Source organism: Chiloscyllium plagiosum, unplaced genomic scaffold, assembly GCF_037043375.1.
Source record: "Chiloscyllium plagiosum isolate Xiang-an unplaced genomic scaffold, Cpla_swu_hap1 HiC_scaffold_7, whole genome shotgun sequence".
In the NCBI taxonomy this organism is placed as follows: Eukaryota; Metazoa; Chordata; class Chondrichthyes; order Orectolobiformes; family Hemiscylliidae; genus Chiloscyllium; species Chiloscyllium plagiosum.
Genome location: NW_028270145.1, coordinates 103,800,729 through 103,820,910, shown reverse-complemented (window position 1 = coordinate 103,820,910; position 20,182 = coordinate 103,800,729). Strand labels below are relative to the sequence as shown.

The window sequence follows — 20,182 nt, the reverse complement described above, 5'->3', positions numbered from 1 at the left end:
CATCAACCTTTCCTAAGGTTCTTCCATTCATTGTATAATTCGCTCTAGAATTAGTCTTGCCTAAATGCATCACCTCACATTTGTCTGGATTGAAATCCATATGTCACTTTTCCGTCCAACCCTCTAGTCTATCTATATCCTACCGTATTCTCTGACAGTCCCTTATACTTTCTGCTACTCCACCAATCTTTGTGTCATCTACAAACTTGCTGATCATACCAACAGTCTCCTTTTCTAGGTCATTTATGTATATCACAAACAACAGTGGACCCAATACTGACCCCTGTGGAACACAACTGGTCACCTTTCTCCATTTCGAGAAACTGCCTTCAACTACTACTCTCTGTCTCCTGTTGCTCAACCAGTTCTTTATCCACCTAGCTAGAACACCCTGCAAACCATGTGACTTCACTTTCTCCATTAGTCTACAATGGAGAACCTTATCAAACGCCTTACTAATGTCCATGTATATGACATCTACAGCCCTTCCTTCATCTACCAACTTGGTCACTTCCTCGAAGAACTCTATTAAGTTGGTTAGGCACAATCTCCCTCGCACAAAACCATGTTGCCTATCACTGATAAGCTCATTTTTTTCTAAATATAAATAGATCCTATCTCTTAGTACCCTTTCCAGCAACTTCCCAACCACTGCCTTCAGGCTCACTGGTCTGTAGTTACCCGGAATATCCCTACTACCCTTCTTGTACAGGGGGACAACATAAGCTACCCTCCAGTCCTCCGTCACCTCACCTGTATTTAAGGATGCCACAAAGATATCTGCCAGGGCCCCAGCTATTTCCTCTCTTGCCTCCCTCCGCAACCTGGGATAGATCCCATCCGGTCATGGGGATTTGTCCACCTTAATAATCTCTAGCCTACCCAACACATGTCAAAGGATGAGGGATGTCCTGATAGAAGTTTACAACATATGTTGCAAACCTGGGGGAAGAAATAGCATTTGAGGTTTAATCTGGAAAAATGCAAGGTCATAGAGTCATAGAGATGTAGAGCATGGAAACAGACCCTTCGGTCCAACCCGTTCATGCTGACCAGATATCCCAACACAATCTAGTCCTACCTGCCAGTACCCGGCCCATATCCCTCCAAATCCTTCCTATTCATATACCCATCCAGATGCCTTTTAAATGTTGCAATTGTACCAGCCTCCACCACTTCCTCTGGCAGCTCATTCCATACACGTACCACCCTCTGTGTGAATAAGTTGCCCCTTAGGTCTCTTTTATATCTTTCCCCTCTCACCCTAAACCTATGCCCTCTAGTTCTGGACTCCGCGATCCCAGGGAAAAGACTTTGTCTATTTGTCCTATCCATGCCCCTCATAATTTTGTAAACCTCTATAAGGTCACCCCTCAGCCTCCGACACTCCAGGGAAAACAGGCCCAGCCTGTTCAACCTCTCCCTATAGCTCAGATCCTCCAACCCTGGCAACATCCTTATAAATCTTTTCTGAACCCTTTCAAGATTCACAACATCTTTCCGATAGGAAGGAGACCAGAATTGCACGCAATATTCCAAAAGTGGCCTAACCAATGTCCTGTACAGCCGCAACATGACCTCCCAACTCCTATACTCAATACTCTGACCAATAAAGGAAAGCATACCAAACGCCTTCTCCACTATCCTAACTACCTGCGACTCCACTTTCAAGGGGCTATGAACCTACACTCCAAGGTCTCTTTGTTCAGCAACACTCCCTAGGACCTTTCCATTAAGTGTATAAGTCCTGCTAAGATTTGCTTTCCCAAAATGCAGCACCTCACATTTATGGTAATGCATTTTGGAAGGTCTAATGCAGGAGGAAAGTATGTAGTAAAAGGCAGAGCCATTAGTAGCATCAGCATACAGAGGGATCGAGACGTACAGGTCCTCAGTTCCCTGAAAGTGGCAACAGAAGTGGGTAAGGTGGTCAAAAAGGCATATGGCATGCTTGCCTTTAATGGTCAGGGCAAAGAGTACAAAGATTGTACTCTTTGCAAGTCAGGTTGTAGCTATATCGAACTTAGTAAGGGCTCGTTTGGAATATTGGATGCAGTCCTGGACATCACACTATCAGAATGATAAGGAGACTTTAGAGAGGGTACAGAAATAATTTACAAGGATATTGCCTGGTTCATAGGGTATTAGCTATGAGGAGAGATTGGACAAACTTGGTTTGTTTTCACTCGAATATCAAAGGATGAAGGACGTCCTGATAGAAGTTTACAAAATTATGAGAGGCATGGACAAAATGGATAGTCGCAGTCTTTATTTCCAGTGTAGAGGACATAGGTTTAAGGTAAAAGGGGGTAAGTTTAAAGGAGGTGTGAGAGGCACATTTAATCCAGAGACTCTGACAATTCTGAGGACTTAGTTTGAATCCTGCCATGGCAGCTCATGCAATTGTAGTTCAATAAATACCTGGACTTAAGAGTCGAGAGTGTGGCACTGGAAAAGCACAGCAGGTCAGGCAGCATCCAAGGAGCAGGAGAATCAATGTTTCGGGCAAAAGCCCTTCATCAGGAAAGACGCTTGTGAACCGAATGGGTAGAGAGATAAATGGGAGGGGGGTGGGGCTGGGGGGCAAGGTAGCTGAGAGTGCGATAGTTAGACGGAGGTGGTGATAGCTCGGAGAGGAAGGTGGAGCGGCTAGGTGGGATGGAAGATGGACAGGTAGGACAGGTCATGAGGGCAGTGCTGATTTGGATGGTTGGAACTGGGATAAGATGGGGAGAAGGAAAATGAGGAAACTGGTGAAATCCACATTGATGCCATGTGGTTGGAGGTTCCTGAGGCACAATATGAGGCATTCTTCCTCCAGGAAGGGGCTGTTTGTAATTTCCTGAAAGAACACAGGGTTCTTGTGGAGCAGTGGTAGTGTCCATACCTCTGAGTCAGGAGGCCCAGGTTCAAGTTCCACCTGCTCCAGTGGTGTTTAAGCAATCACTGAACATGGTTTGGAGATGCTGGTGTTGGACTGGGGTGTGCAAAGTTAAAAATTGCACAATACCAGGTTATAAAAAATGGGTGGCACAGTGGCTCAGTGTTAGCACTGCTGCCTCACAGCAACAGGGTCCTGGGTTCGATTCCAGCGTCAGGCGTCTGTCTATGTGGAGTTTGCACAATCTCCCTGTGTCTGCCTGGATTTGCTCCGGTTTCCTCCCACAGTCCAAAGATGTGCAAGTCAGGTGAATTGGCCATGCTAAATTGCCCATAGTGCTAGGTGCATTAGTCAGAGGGAAATGGGCTGGGTGGGTTACTCTTCAGAGGTTTGGTGAGGACTGGTTGGGCCGAAGGGCTTGTTTCCACATTGTAGGGAATCTAATCTAACATCCAAGATCTGGAGTGGCAAATGAAGCGTCAGCCCCCTCTAGTGGTGCAAATTCTTAACAGCTTCAGGATAGCCTTACTGTCAAAGTGTGTGTGCGTGTGTATTGATAACCACAATTATGGGACTGCTGCTGCTAAAGATTGGAACACATGCCTGATCAGGTGTTTACTCACCACAAACTCTTGTGAGCAATTGTTACAATTATGTGAGACAACAGAAATAGCTTTAGAAGGACAATTACACATCAATAGTTTCATAAATCACATTGTTTAAATGCAAGGCCATTTTAACGGGTGCGAAACAACTGCAATTTTGATTGCAAGGGGATCATTAAGATTAAAAAAATAAATAATCAGAAAGGAGCAGCCTTTGATAAGTTATGTTCAATTGTTTACAAATTTGCTAACTCCTCTCTCTCTCTCCTTTCATCGTCTAAACCATTGTTTCTTGTTTGCAGTTAAAAGCTGATACCTCAAATCAAGTTGTTAATCTTCATCCGCAAGGTGAAGTGAGTGCAGACAGGCTGTTTGAATATTAAGGCATCACAAACTGACACTGATTTGTTCCCTTAGCAGATATCCGCAGTCACACAACGTAAAAATAAGAAACGGCACCCATGGAACAAATTACTGCAGATGCTGAAATCTGTATTGAAGACAATAAATGCTGGAGATCACAGTGGGTCAGACAGCATCCCTGGAGAGAGAGCAAGCTAATGTGTTGAAAGAGCACAGCAATTCAGGCAGCATCCAAAAAGCTTCGAAATCGATGCTTCGGGCAAAAGCCCTTCATCAGGAATAAAGGCAGAGAGCCTGAAGCGTGGAGAGATAAGCTAGAGGAGGGTGGGGTGGGGATAGAGTAGCATAGAGTACAATAGGTCAGTGGGGGAGGAGATGAAGGTGATAGGTCAGGGAGGAGAGGGTGGAGTGGATAGGTGGAAAAGGAGCTGGGCAGGTCGGACAAGTCCGGACAAGTCAAGGGGATCGTGTTGCTGGAGGTTAGAAACTAGGATGAGGTGGGGGAAGGGGAAATGAGGAAGCTGTTGAAATCCACATTGATGCCCTGGGGTTGAAGTGTTCCGAGGCGGAAGATGAGGCGTTCTTCTTCCATGCGTCTGGCGGTGAGGGAGCGGCGGTGGAGGAGGCCCAGCACCTCCATATCCTCGGCAGAGTGGGAGGGGGAGTTGAAATGTTGAGCCACGGGGCGGTTTGTGAGCCTAGAAGACTCTTCACGAGCTCTGACTCGAATGGTTAGCTTGCTCTCACTCCATGAATGCTGTCTGACCCGCTGAGAAATGGCATCTACAGCTCTTTGAGACATAATAAAACAGTGCAAGACACTTCACAGAGGTATAGTAAAACCCAAAAATGGTACAAAGCCACATGAGAAGATAATTGAAGCATTGAACATAGGGGCATGTATTGGCCAATTAACCCCTTAGATGCCTGGCAGAATCTGTGGAGAGAAATCAGAGTTATGTTTCAGATCCAATGACCTTTTGCTGTGTTTTTCCAACTGTTTTCGTTTTTGTTTCTGATTTCAAGCATCTTTGCTTTTTTGGGTTTTTTTCCCTCCTCCGTTCAGATAATAATCCGTATGCCTGTTTTTGCTACTAAAGTGGATAACCTCAAATTTACCCAAGTTGTACTGAGCCTGCTATGCATTCACCAACACAATCAATATATTCAACTCACACTGGAGAATCTCTGCATCCTTATCAAGAGGCTGAACAGTGGCTTGGTGGTTAGCACTGCTGCCTCACAGTGTCGGGGCCCAGGGTCAACTCCACCCTGCGTTGAATGTCAGTGTGGAGTTTGCATGTTCTCCCTGTGTCTGCGTGGGTTTCCTCCAGGTGCTCTGGTTTCCTCCTACAGTCTGAAGATGTACAGGTTAGGTGGATTAGCCATGGGAAGCGCAGAGATAGGGTAGGGTAGGAGTTGGATCTGGGTGGGATGCTCTTCGAAGGGTTGGTATGAACGCAATGGGCCGAATGGCATCCTTCCATACTGTGCGGATTCTATGACACTCACAGCTCACCCCCGCACCCAGCTTTGCATCACCTGGAGGCCTGACATATAGTTTCCTCATCTCAGTCATCAATATAAATATATTGTGAATAGCTGGGGTAAACTTACTGTTCCTTGCGACACCTCACTTGTCATTGTCTGCTCCTGGGAAATAGCCCGTTTATTTGGGGGTTAAAATATAGGTTATAAGGAGTCTCTTGAAGGAGGAGAGAGAAGTAGAGTGTTTACAGAGTGATGCCCAGAGCAAAAAGTATAGGCAGCCAAAGGCAAAACCAGCAACAATGGAGGGTTTGCAATCGAGATGGTCAAGTTGTCAGAACCGCTTCAACTTCTCCACCCCTCTCACCCACTCCAACCTCTCACCCTCGGAACGTGCAGCCCTCCATTTCCTCCATTCCAACCCCAACCTCACTATCAAACCAGCAGACAAGGGAGGCGCAATAGTAGTTTGGCGCACCGATCTTTAAACCGCTGAGGCTAAATGGCAGCTTGCGGATACCTCCTCCTACTGCCCCCTTGACCATGACCCCACCTCCCACCACCAAACCATCATCTCCCAGACCATCCATAACCTCATCACCTCAGGGGATCTCCCATCCACCGCCTCCAACCTCATAGTCCTACAACCCCGCACCGCCCGTTTCTACCTCCTGCCCAAAATCCACAAACCTGACTGCCCCGGACGACCCATTGTCTCAGCCTGCTCCTGCCCCACCGAACTCATCTCTGCATACCTCGCCATGGTCCTGTCCCCCTTAGTCCAAGAACTCACCACCTACGTTCAGGACACCACCCATGCCCTCCACCTCCTCCATGATTTTCGCTTCCCCGGTCCCTAACACCTTATCTTCACCATGGACATCCAGTCCCTGTACACCTCCATCCCCCATCACGAAGGACTCAAAGCCCTACGCTTCTTCCTTTTCCGCCGTACTGACCAGTACCCTTTCACTGACATCCTCCTTTGACTGACTGAACTGGTCCTCACCCTGAACAACTTCTCTTTCCAATCCTCCCACTTCCTCCAAACCAAAGGAGTAGCCATGGGCACCCGCATGGGCCCCAGCTATGCCTGCCTCTTCGTAGGATATGTGGAACAGTCCATCTTCTGCAGCTACACTGGCACTACGCCCCACCTTTTCCTCCGCTACATCGGTGACTGTATCGGCGCTGCCTCGTGCTCCCACGAGGAGGTTGAACAGTTCATCCACTTTACCAACACCTTCCACCCCGACCTCAAATTCACCTGGACCATCTCAGACTCCTCCCTGCCCTTCCTAGACCTTTCCATTTCTATCTCGGGCAACCGAATCAACACAGACATTTACTATAAACCGACCGACTTCCACAGCTACCTAGACTACAGCTCCTCCCACCCTGCCCCCTGTAAGAATGCCATCCCATATTCCCAATTCCTTCGTCTCCGCCACATCTGTTCGCAGGAGGACCAGTACAAAACCGTACAACCCAGATGGCCTCCTTCTTCAAGGACCGCAATTTCCCCCCAGACGTGGTCGACGATGCCCTCCACCCCATCTCTTCCACTTCCCGCTCCTCCGCCCTTGGGCCCGCCCCTCCAACCGTCTCCAGGACAGAACCCCACTGGTCCTCACCTACCACCCCACCAACCTCCATGTACAGCGTATCATCCGCCGTCATTTTCGCCACCTCCAAACGGACCCCACCTCTAGGGATATATTTCCCTCCCCTCCCCTATCAGCGTTCCAAAAAGACCACTCCCTCCATGACTCCCTCGTCAGGTCCACACCCCCCACCAACCCAACCTCCACTCCCAGCACCTTCCCCTGAAACCGCAAGAAATGCAAAACTTGCGCCCACACCTCCCCCCTTACTTCCCTCCAAGGCCCCAAGGGATACTTCCATATCCACCACAAATTCACCTGCACCTCCACACACATCATCTATTGCATCCGCTGCACCCGATGTGGCCTCCTCTATATTGGGGAGACAGGCCGCCTACTTGCGGAACGTTTCAGAGAACACCTCTGGGACACCTGGACCAACCAACCCAACCACCCCGTGGTTCAACACTTCAACTCCTCCTCCCACTCCACCAAGGACATGCAGGTCCTTGGACTCCTCCATCACCAGACCATGACAACACGACGGTTGGAGGAAGAGCGCCTCATCTTCTGCCTGGGAACCCTCCAACCACAAGGGATGAACTCAGATTTCTCCAGTTTCCTAATTTCTCCTCCCCCCACCTTGTCTCAGTCAAATCCCTCGAACTCAGCACCACCTTCCTAACCTGCAATCTTCTTCCTGACCTCTCCGCCCCCACCCCCACTCCGGCCTATCACCCTCACCTTGACCTCCCTCCACCTATCGCATTTCCAACGCCCCTCCCCCAAGTCCCTCCTCCCTACCTTTTATCTTAGCCTGCTGGACACACTTTCCTCATTCCTGAAGAAGGGCTTATGCCCGAAACGTCGATTCTCCTGTTCCTTGTATGCTGCCTGACCTGCTGCGTTTTTCCAGCAACACATTTTCAGCTCTGATCTCCAGCATCTGCAGTCCTCACTTTCTCCTCGAAGAATAGGGCAAGTGTCATTATCTCAAACGATTATGGTTTAGAAGAGATTACTGACTAGAAAACTAAAGAGCCCAAGCCCTTGGACATAATGGCTTGTATCCCAACATCTTAAAAAGAAGTGGCAGCAGAGATAATGAAATCTTTGGTTATTATTTTCCAGACCTCCCTAGGGAGAACCTGAAAAGTCCCAGCAGATTGGAAAACGGCAAGTGTAAAACCTCTTTACAAGAAAGGAGGGGTGAGAAAGCAGGAATCATTCATGATTAGAAAAACGCTAGGATCTATGAATAGATGCCGTCTGATTTGAAAATTGACAGAGTTAACATGGTTCCATGAAATCAAAATAATGATTGTTGAATTTATGTTTTATGATGAAATATGTAAGGTGGATAAAGGGAACCATTAATGTGGTGTATTTCGAATTTCGAAAGGTAGTCCATAAGATGTCACAGAAAAACCTAGATTTGTTTAGAAGCTGTTCTGAGAAGGTTTACTCGCCTGGAATGAGTAAATTGTCATGTGACAGAATGCTAGGCCTGTAACCTCTGGAGTTTAAAAGAGCCAGAGGTGATATAGTGTGTGTGCCACATCAATATGCAAAGGATGTTTCCTCTTGTGGGACAATCTGGAATGGAAAACCATAGCTTAGAAATAAAGTCATCCATTTAAGACAGTGATGAGTAAACATTGTTTTCTCTTCCGTTAAAGGCAGGGGATACAGATTTCTAACATTTTTAAATTTTGATGTTTCTTGATTGCTGGGAGGAATGAAAGAGTTGGGGCGTCATGGTGTGGTTGTAGAAAACATTGCTAAGGCCACATTTGGAGTAGTGCATCTGCTACAGGAAGGAGGTTATTAAACTGGAAAAGGTGCAAGAAGATTTACAAGGATGCTACCAAGAATGGAGGGTTTCGTGTCAGGGCAGGCTGAATAGACTGGGACTTTTCCCCCTGGAGTGTAGGAGGCTGAGGGATGACCTTACAGAGATGTATAAAATCATGAAGGGCATAGATGAGGTGAATAGCCAAGGTCTTTTCCACAGGAAGGGGAATTCAAAAATAGAGGGCATAGGTTTAAGTTGAGAGGGGCAAGATTTAAAAGTGACCTGAGGGTCAACGTTTTCACACAGAGGGTGGTGCGTGTATGGAACAATCTGGCAGAGGAAGTGGTAGAGGTGAGTACAATTGCAATACTTAAAAGATATTTGGATAGATACATGCATAGAAAGGGTTTGGACGGACAAGGGCCAAATGCAGGCAATTGGGGCACGTTCAGTTTAGCTGGTCAGCATGGACAAGTTGGGCTGAAGGGCCTGTTTCCCTCTTGTATGACTCTATGATTCTATGTCGGTATAGAGTTGTGGTTAAAATCAGATCATCTGTGTACTTATTGATGGCAGTGAAGGCTTGAAGGAGCAAGATGTATGTACTTGTTCCTAGTTCATATGTTCGAGACCCTCTCCACCATGATAAGAAATAGTAGATGATGCCAGAAATTGACAGACCCATTCTAAAACATCCCAGAAACAGAGCTTCTATGTTTCAACTAAGTTATGTCTGACTCTCTTAAACTCCAGAGGATACAGGCCTAGCCTGTCCAGCCTTTCCTCATCAGGCTAACCGTTCATTCCAGGTAGTGGCAACATGACAATTCCCATTTTCACAGGAGGAGAGGGAATGGAATTGGGTCATGTTTGGAGTTCCCTTGAATGATTTCTTTTCCTCTGTGTGGAGCTCTGGGATGCTGGCAGTGTGGCAGTGACCCTGGGAAGTGGGAGTCAATGCTGCAATCCAATGCATACTGATCAGTACGTGCAGAATCCCAGATCAGCGTGCCAGAGTGGAAAACAGGATTAGACTAGCCAGCTGGTTGTTTTTGTCCAGCACAGACTCGATGGGTTGAAAGGCCTTTTCTATGCTGTAAACCCATGTGTGGCTACATGCACAGTGGCACAGCTTCGAGGGGATTTTGGTCATGTCTCACACGAGTATTTCAGAGAGCTGCTCTCTGTGTTAACTTTGAGCTCCATCCACTCAAGTTGGACTTTGGGAACAAAAATAATTCGCAGGATGAGTCTGGGGAAACACTGGTATTATCATGAGACTGTTCATCCACACACCCAGCAAATGGGTTCAAATCATGCCAAGACAGACAGTGGAATTTGAAGGGCTTTTGCCCTTACTGATGAGGGGCCTTTGCCCAAAACGTTGATTCTCCTACCCTCAGACGCTGCCTGACCTCCTGTGCTTTTCCAGCAACACAGTCTCGACTCTGATCTCCAGCATCTGCAGTCCTCACTTTCGCCTCGTGAAATTTGAATGCAATAAAACAAAAACCATCTAGAGCTAAGAGTCTAATGATGACTATGAGTCAATTGTCATGAAAAAAAAAATCATCTGGTACTCTAATGTCCTTTAGGGAAGGAGACTGCCATCCTTACCTAGTCTGGTGACTCCAGATCTACAGCAATGTGGTTGACCCTGAACTGACTTCAGGGCAATTAGGGATGGGCAATAAATGCTGGCCCAGCCAGTGACACCCTCATTCCATGAATGAATAATAAAAAAGAGCAAGTTTATTTGGATAACTGGGATGTATCTTTGGAGAGGTACGGTGATCCTCTGAATATGGTGCTGGGACACCTTTGAAGGTGGTAAGGTGCCTTTTGCAGCAGGAGGTTTAGAACTGTAAAAATCATGATGATTACACATAAAATGTCCTGGAGTTATACTTGTGTTTCACACTTCCTTTTTCCATGGCGGAAACAGTGCCAGAGATCCAAGTCAGGCCTTTCACCCAGCCTGCCTCCATACCCAGCATCCTCTCATCATTTCTGCCACCCTTACCCAGTCTGACATGGTTGACTTCGAGCTACCCTCTGGAGATAGTGAAGACTGCAGATGCTGGAAAGTCAGAGTCAGTAGAGAAAGCACAGCAGGTCAAGCAGCATCAGAAGAGCAGGAGAGTCGATGTTTCGGGCAGAACCCTTGATCAGTCCTGAAGGGCCCAGCAATCCATTCAGTTCAAAATCACATGAGAGGGTAAAAATAGAACCTGAACACATTCATGAGTGTGTTTAAACCCCCACTTACATGCATACTAACAAACACTTCTTCACACTTACACATGTCCATTGATGCACCTACGTAAACGCTCCCATTCCGGCCTGTACTGTCACATAAAAACCGGAATGATCTGCATAGGGCCCTTCACCTTTTCACACATTTATCAAAGACTTAGAATGCTGATATGTTGTGTAGTTGGAAGCAGAAACATTGTAAAAACATTGATTAAGTGTGTCTGTGAAACTATGGAGTCTTGTGGAAGGACTATAGAATCAGGATTTGGTCAATCAGCCCCTTATGTCTGTTTTGCAGTTCAATTATATTGTTGCTGAACTGGTCTTAAAGTCATAATTTACTTATCATTATTCCATCTGCCTTCATATCATTAACCAACATCTGCCTTCATATCATTAACCAACAAAATTTTGTTTCAAAATTTCAATTGATCCCACCTTCTCTGACATGGGGGCAAGAGGATTAATTTTCTTTTCATAGCTGCAGATACACTGAGAACATTTAAAAGGCAATTGGATGGGTATATGAATAGGGAAGGTTTAGAGGGATATGAGCCAGCTGCTGGCAAATGGGATGAGATTAATTTAGGATATCTGATCAGTGCAGACAAGTTGGATAGAAGGGTCTTTTCCATGCTGCATGACTCAATGACTCTGTGTGGCAAAGTGCTTCCTGCTGTCCCTAATAAATGATTTATCTTCAAATGTGAGAATTGTCTTTGACCTGAAGTGATTTCTCTGTGCATTAACCTTGTAATGTGTAAAATGTCTCAATCAGATCAGTTAATACCTGAAGGGGTTAAGTGACACTGCATGATATAAATATAAAGGAAGGTTTCTGGGAAAAAGTAGCCAGTGTTGTCCAGATGTTGTTCTAATGCCCAGTCTTGGTTGTGCATATTAGAATGTTTCGATAGCAGTAACCTTAAGTCGAATGGTTGTTTTCTAAGGCTTTACAAGAGACAGTTATGTACCATAGAAGTAATTCAAGAAGGAGTTAGACCTCATTCTTAAGGATAAAGGGATAAAACGGTATGGGGGAGAAAGTGGAATGGGGTCTGAGTTGGACGACCAGCCATGATCATATTGATTGGCAAATGGTCTACCATACACCTATATTTCTATATAATGTTTTTAAGTAATTTTTAAATATGTGTAATACATCTGAGTCCAGTTCATCAAGAATGAATTTCAAAGATTTCTTGTGGGCATCTTGACATTAGTAAATTAGGGTAATATCAATAAGAAGGATTGATGGCAATGTATCTGCTGAAGGTATTCCACTTGTTCTGGTGGATGACCATGACATAGTGATACCTTCAATCGCCTAAACCCTAAGAAGTAAGAGCTATTTTAATGCACCTCCTCTCTTATATTAACCCTTTTGTTATGATTCTGGATTGCTTTGTTTTCCTGTACAACTGCCACCTCTGCACAGCAAAATAATTTATTGTCCATTAATATTCTGGGATATGATCAGCCAAGAAGCATTTCCACAGTTAATGAGCTTGTGACCTTTGCAGAGCTGCTTTGTTCCTACAGCAGATGATGTTGGTTGATTGGTCATGTTAGTTCAAGAACACAGTATATTTTATTACTGAACAATGTCTAACCTGTCTCTTCACAGATTGATCAGCTCCCAACACTGAGGTTCAATCTGTCATCAGGAACTGACACAGAGTTCAATGGCATGAGATCCCTGATCCTGGGCAAGATCATGGGTAAGGATCTTCTTTATTCCTGATATTTTCATTCTACTTTATTAAATTGTAGGTGGTATAGTGGTTAGCATTGCTGTCTCACAGCACCAGTGACCCAGATTTAATCCCAACCTTGGGCAACAGTGTGGAGATTGTACATTCTCCCCATGTCTCTGTGGTTCACTCCAGGTGCTCTAGTTTCATCCGACAATCCAAAGATGTGCAGGTTAGGTGGATTGGCCGTGCCAAATTGTTCATAGTGTCCAGTGATGTGTAGGCTAGATGGATTAGCTGTGGAAAATGCAAGATTACAGGGATAGCATAGGGGATGCATCTGGGTAAGATGCTCTTCAGAAGATCAGTGTGGACTTGCTGGGCAGAATGGTCTGCTTCCAAACTGTAGGGATTCCATGATTCTTCTCTCCTACTATTGGAAACATCTTCTCCACTTCTAGTCTATCCAGGCCCCTGAATATTCCGCAAGCTTCAATCAGATTCCCCTCCCCCATCCTTATAAACTCCTTTAAGTACAGGCTCAGAGTCCTCAACCACTCCTCAAATGACTAGGCCTTCATCCCTGACATCATTTGCCTCTGGGCTCCCTCCAATGCCAGCACATCTTTACTTAGAATTGGGGCCCAAAAGTGCTCACTTCCAAATTCTGTGAGAAGTTGAGAGTTGTATTAGAGTTAGGTCCTTCTAAAATCAGGAAGAGGTCCTGCATGCAAAAAATAGTGGAACAATTTTGGCTTCCCTCTCACAAAGAGGTATTGAGGCTGGGAGTCAATGGAACATTTCACAACTAAGACTGATGGATTTTTATTCATAACTAAGACTGATGTATTTTTATGAGGCAAGTATTTTAAAGGTTATGGATGCAATGCAGGTGACAGATTTAAGATAAATATCTGCCATGATCAAATAGACTGGCAGCATGACATTGAGGTACTGAACTTGTCTCAGCGTCTCTCGCCCGTAAGTGTTCAAAGTTTGTGCGAAGATTTGTAGCTCAGGTGCTGTCTCAGCCAGACAGAGAACAGCCAGGGAATTCCTAGAGGCATGGTATTCATCCACAAACTCCATCAACAAACACATCGACCTGGACCCAATATACCAACCACTACAGCGGACAGCTGAAACTGACAACCGGAAGCGGCAGGGACAGACCACTATAAACACCGGAGGAAACATCAAAGAAGCGCTTCGCAGGAGGCTCCCAAGCACTGATGATGTCGCCTAGCCAGGGGACGAAACGTTTGCAACAAAAACTTCCAGCTCGGCGAACAGAACCACAACAGGTACTGAACACCCTACCCTTTGCTCCGAGCTGGGATACACTTGTATTCAAAGCAAGTCAGCGAAGGTTCACTCAGCTGTTTCTTGGGTGAAACATGTTGTCTTATGAGAAGAGGTTGAGCAGATTGGGTCTGTACTCTTTGAAGTTTAAAAAAATGAGAGGTGACCTTACAGAAGACCTTACAAGACTCTGAGGGGCATTGACAGGAAAGCTGAGAGGATTTCCCCTTCCTCGGGGTTTCCGGTGCTACGGGGCACAGCTTCAAAATAAGGCAGATGTGAGGAAGGAGTTTTCTCATCAAAGGATGTTAATGTTTGATTTTCCCTTTGTCAGCCAGCAATGGAGGCTGTGTCCTTGAATTTATTTCAAGGATGAGTTGCTTTGATTGGTGAGAGAAATGAGTGCTGTCTGGGAGCAGGCAGGAGAGTAGAGTTAATGTCACACTGGTGTTACTGAGTGACAGAGCACGATGGAAGGGTTGAATAGCCTGTTCTGCTTGTTAGTTCTCTTGTTCTAGTTCCTCTATTCAGAGCCAATGTTCACAAATTTTACTAAAATCAGTCTACTGCCACGGATTTCAGAAAGTGAGGCAACTGGCAAGAGACCTTTGAAGAAAGAAACTGGCGCATAGAGCTACTAACCCGGCCTTGTGAAAAATACTCAAAAATACAAGTGAGCAGACTTCTGATTGAGCAGTGGCGTGAGGGAGATAAAACCTTTATAGAACAGGGCAAAGCCTGAATTATGTGCTTAGCTAACTGATCTCAGTTCCTCACCGGTACCTCAGAATTCAGGACACCAAGGAGGCTTGTGGTAAATCATGTTAAATAAACTCATTTCAGCAGTGTTAAACAAGAACTCACTGAGCATGAAATTTAATGTACTTCCAAAGCCTCACATTAACTTTTAATGTAAATTATGTTCAACTGAAGCAGATGACTGTTGCACAGTGCTTTTTTTAATTATTGATGATTTCAGAATTGGTAATTACAAGGTCAAGAGTATGATGTTATATACTTGTTGAGTATTCATGAAGAATTGGTGCAGTGCTTTGGTTGTATTATACGGACCATTGAATAATTTCTCACCTTCAAAAGAAATACCTTAACGGCTTTAGCATGTCCAAAGCAACGTTATACCAATTAATTAGTTTTCAAAAGGTTACAACAGAGGAAACATGACAATCTATTTATGCACAGCCAGCTCCCACAAGTGGCAGCTGATGATGACCAGACAATCTACTTTAGTGACGGTCGTGTTCAGTTGTTCGGTGTTCGGTTGTGTGTGCCTGTTGAGTGCTCACTGTGCTGTGGATGTGGCGACAGAGAAATTGAAACAAACAGTCAGGAATGTAAAGATGACATTTGAGAAGCATTGACGTTAAGCTGCTGCCCACACATAGAATCATGGTGATAGTTATCGTGGCACAGGAGAAACAGGTTGTACTCACCTGCAAATTACACAGCAGCAACTCACCACACTCCTTCAAAGGCAGTCTTGAAATCTATCCAGAACATAAGAAAATCCAAACAGGAGTACGCCATTCAGCCCCTCGAACCTGTTCCACCATTCGTGGTTGATCTGTGGCCTAACTCCATAATCTGCCTTTGACCATGTTCCTTAATATCGTTTCTTAACAGAATAAAAAAAAATCAATCTTGTCTTTAAAACTAACAACAGATCCAGCATCAACCACCATTTGTGGAAGAGAGGTCCAAACTTCTCCCACACTTTTAGTGCAAAACCTCTTTCTAACATCTCTCCTGAATGTAGTTATTGCAAATCAGAAACAAAAAACAGAAATTGCTGGAAAAGCAGTGTCCGTGGAGAGAGAAGGCAGAGCTGGGTCGAGTGACCCTTCCCCAGAACTGGCTCCTCTTTGAAATTAGGGTCGATAATTGATCTGATCAAGATTTTCAGGCAAGTAGATTGGGAGATTGAGGGAAACTTGAATAGACAACCTGGAACTAATGATTAAATTCTACAGTTAGAGCCAGATCTGTTAGGATTGAAATTAGGAGACACTTCAGCATACAAAAGGCAATGACATTTGAAAGTCCTTGCTGGGAAATGGCAATTTATCAATTGTCAATTTAAAACTGAGACTGATAAGTTTTGGTCAGAGAAAGTGAGGACTGCAGATGCTGGGGAATCAGAGTCAAAAAGCATGGTGCTTGAAAAGTAGAGCAGGTCAGGCAGCATCCGAAGACCAGGAGAGTCGACGTTTCAGGCATAAGCCCTTCATCAGGAATGATAAATTTTGGTATTTGAGGAATGTGGGTCAAAGGCAGGCATATGGAGCCAATTCACAGATGAGCCACAATCCCCACTGTAGGGTGGAGAATGAATTTGAGGGGTTGACTCCTACTTGTTCACCTTTGAGCCTTAATTTGATTTCCCTCATGTGTGATCTCTTAAATGTGATGACAGCAATGAGCTGTACCCATGTTAGAAGCAAGAGTTTATCCACAAATATTAATTTGATGAAGCTACTTGGAATAGAGTTCACAGCAACATTGGTGTGTTGACAATATGCTGCCCAACCTGCTGTACTTTTCCAGCACCAAACTCTCCACTCTGATCTCCAGCAGGCGAAGTCCTCACTTTCTCCTATGATGGGGATCGGTTAGCTCATTTGATTGGATGGCTGGTTCACAAGACAGAGTGATGTCAACAGCACAGGTTCGGTTCCCATACTGGCTGAGCTCATTATGAGGTCCTGCCTTTTCAACCTCACTCCTTGCCCCAGGCATGATGACCCCCAGGTTAAACTCACTACCAGTCTTCTGCAATTAGAGACCCACCCTTTGGTGATTTTACTAGTGTTCTGTACTTGCTGTATTGAACAAAGAAGCACATTTTTAAGCATCAATCACTTGAACCACCATTGAAATGATAGAAGTTTGATTTTTTTTTGTTACTTTTCTCTCCTGCTGAAGCATGTATTGTCCTGCATCTAGAACTAACTTTCGTACTGTTTTGTTTGAACTGTAGACATTAGTGGGCTGGACAAAGAGCTCCTAAAAGCAAACACTTGGGGATTTATTGGCTGCCTTTCTACCGTCCAGTTTAATGGGATCACACCACTTAAGGCCGCCCTACGTCACTCCAGCGCTGCACCGGTCACAGTCAAGGGCAGTTTGGCTGAGTCAACATGTGGCGTTTCAGGATCAGCTGGTTCAAGAGCCATTACAACAACCCATCCACTTGCAGGTAAGATCATCTTTTATTTAAGCCAATACCACCATTTAATTCGAAAGGTAAGAATTGCATCGAATTTTCACCACAGATACAGTCCAAGTAGCCAATGGAATCCTTTCTCCTTCCCTTACCCATCTCACTCTATCAGCATGGCCTATTTTTTTCTGCCTTGGGCTTATCTAGCTTGATCTTAAAAGTATCCATACTATTCAGCTCAACCATTGTCCCTGGTGATAACTTCCACATTCTCTCCAATCTTTGTGAAATAAAAAGTTCTTCTGAATTTTCTGTTAGACTTCTTTATGACTATCTTATATTGATGGTCTCTAACTTCGCTCTGTCCTACAAGTAGAAACACTCTCTCTGCATCCCTTAAAATCTTCCATAAATGCAAAGAGCACTTACAGACTATCACTTAAGCTTCTCTTTCTCAGGGAAAATATACCGAGCTCTTTTGGCTTTTCCTGATAGTGTTCTAATCCCTACTGTCAGTTCCCACAAAGTGGAATCGCAGGTAGACAGGGTAGTGAAGAAGACATTTGGCACGCTTCCCTTTATTGGTCGGTGCACTGAGTATAATTGGGAGGTCATATTGCGGTTGTATAGGATGGTTGGTTAGGTCACTTTTGGCATTCAATTCTGGTCTCCTTGCTATAAGAAAGATATTGTTTCAGTTGTAACGGTTCAGAAAAGATTTACAAAGATGTTGCCAGGATTGGAGGATTTGAGCTACCGGGAGAGGCTGAAGAAGCTGCAGCTGTTTTCCGTGGAGTGTCAGGGGCTGAGGGGTGCCCTTATAGAGGTTTATAAAATCATGAGAGACATGGATAGGGTGAATAGTCAAGGTATTTTCCCTCAGGATAGAGGAGTCCAAAACTAGAGGGCATAGGTTTTAAGGTGAGAGGGAAAAGATTTTAAAGGGACCTGGGGGTAACTTTTCACACAGAGGGTGGTGCATGTGTTGGACTGAGCTGCCAGAGGATGTGGAGGAGGCTGGTACTGTTACAATATTTAAAAGGCATCTGGATAGGTATATGAATAGGAAAGGTTTAGATGGATATGGGTTAAGTGTAGACAAATGGAACAAGATTAATTTAGGATATCCTGGTCGGCATGGACGAGTTGGACTGAAGGGTTTGTTTCCGTTTTGTACATCTCTATGACTCCATGACACCAAGTCAGATCTCAAAGTGAAATCTGGCTTAATAGACCCAAACTATTATTTTACTGTGAAAGTCAGACACTGACCACATTCACAAAATGTTGTTGGTGTACTGCCAATGTAAAGATTAGATGTACTAAATGGATATGAAGATAAATTGAAGGGGTTGAGACTGATCTTCTTGGAGTAAGGAAGATTGACAGGATATTTGATGGATGTTTTAAAAATTATAAGTGAGCTGGATAGAGTAGTTCAGGTGAAGATGTTCTCACTCATAAAAGAAAAAAAATTACAAGAGGGCGTAGATCTAAAGTGATGTGCTAACAAAGGCTGGTATGAGAAAAAGCTTTTTCACACAGTGATTGGTTAGGGTATGGAGCGCACTCTCTGGAAATGTGATGGAGGCTGATTCATTTGAGGCATTCAAGAGGGCATTAGAAGATTATTTGGATAGAAGTGGCATGTAGGTATTTGGGGAAAAGGCAGGAGATGGACACAATGGGATAGAACCAGTGTGGGCACAATGGGACAAATGGCCTCCTTCTGTACTGTAACAATTCTATGAAGAAATACCATTACCCTCACATAAAGGCTCCTTGCTCAGTCTGTTGTATCTGTAATCAGTTTCCATTCTGTGAATTTATGTGCAATCATGAGATCCTGTTTTCCTTAAGCCAGTATCTCTCTCTAAGGCATCTAAAACATATTGAGTACTAGACTTACTATGAACTTAATTCAGAGCCAGTACATGAGTTCCTTAAATGCAGTGTCAAATAGACTGGCCTCCATCTTCTTTCACCCCACAGACACAAGCTACCTGACAAACTGGCAATTAGTAACTGACCTGTCTACTGCTGCTGATATCCCATGATAAAATAAAAGAAAAGTAGCTCTCTCAATTCTCAATCAGAAGGTTGTGGTTTCAAAGCCAATTCCAAAGACCAAAGCACAAAAATCTTGGTCCATATTGCAATGCAGTTCTGAGAGAGTGCAGTACTGTCAGAAGTACCATCAATCAAGTGAAATGTTACACCAAAGTCTAGTCTATCTTTTCAGGAATAAATGAAAGATCCATGGCACTGGTTTCATGGAGAGAAGGGCAATTCTCACTGGTTGATATTTAGTCCTCAATCAGCATTCCAAAAAAAAACCTAGCTATCTGGTTAGTAAACATTGTGAGACCTTACTTTCTGCAAACTGGATGTTATGATTCCTATATTGCAACTGTGACTACAATTCATTTGTACTTCATTAACTCTAAAGCTCGCCAGGATGTTGTGTGTTTTAAAAAGATGCTGTGTAAATGCTAAGATTACATTTCCTCTTTCCACTTTCTGCTCTTTGTTGCTTGTTGCTCTCAGTGTTGCCTGATCTCAGCTAAGCTGGGCTAGTTAAATTCTAAAACAAAGTATAAGATGTGTAGTTAGTTTCCACTTAAGCCCTTACCCCCGTTCATCTTTGGATGTTGACATTACATTGCTGCGTAATTTGTTTCCCTCATCCACACAATGGGTTGTGCTGTATGGTGAACTGAGGGATCTGTGATCCCCTGATCTCCCCTAAACTGCCTAGTTGTTTTGTCCCCATGATAACTCCCTTGTCCAAAGTCCACAGAAACTGAGCTTTGGGAAGTGCAGTCAATGAGCAGTTTGATTGACTTTTTGTTTTCCTCCTTCTGCCAGAAGATGGCACTGTGCAACAACCTAAACCTGCATTATCTTGAGCAGTCCGGTGAACCAAGCAGTATTATCCAGTCATCCCTTCCCTCATTTTTGAGTTATCTTAGAGATTTTATATGAAAATTATTGGAACTCTCTCCCGCAAGCCTCA

General features: G+C 44.5%; 1 protein-coding gene across 2 annotated transcripts in view; it reads left to right on the top strand.

The window, feature by feature from the left end:
- Positions 1-20,182, top strand: part of LOC122551782 (contactin-associated protein-like 5) — a 1,118,157-nt gene that overhangs the window by 1,044,840 nt on the left and 53,135 nt on the right. For both annotated transcript variants that reach the window (XM_087989332.1, XM_043694246.2), the window contains 2 exons: positions 12,620-12,713; positions 16,984-17,202. In XM_087989332.1, the coding sequence (XP_087845458.1) occupies positions 12,620-12,713; positions 16,984-17,202 (313 nt within the window). The remainder of the gene's footprint in view (positions 1-12,619; positions 12,714-16,983; positions 17,203-20,182) is intronic.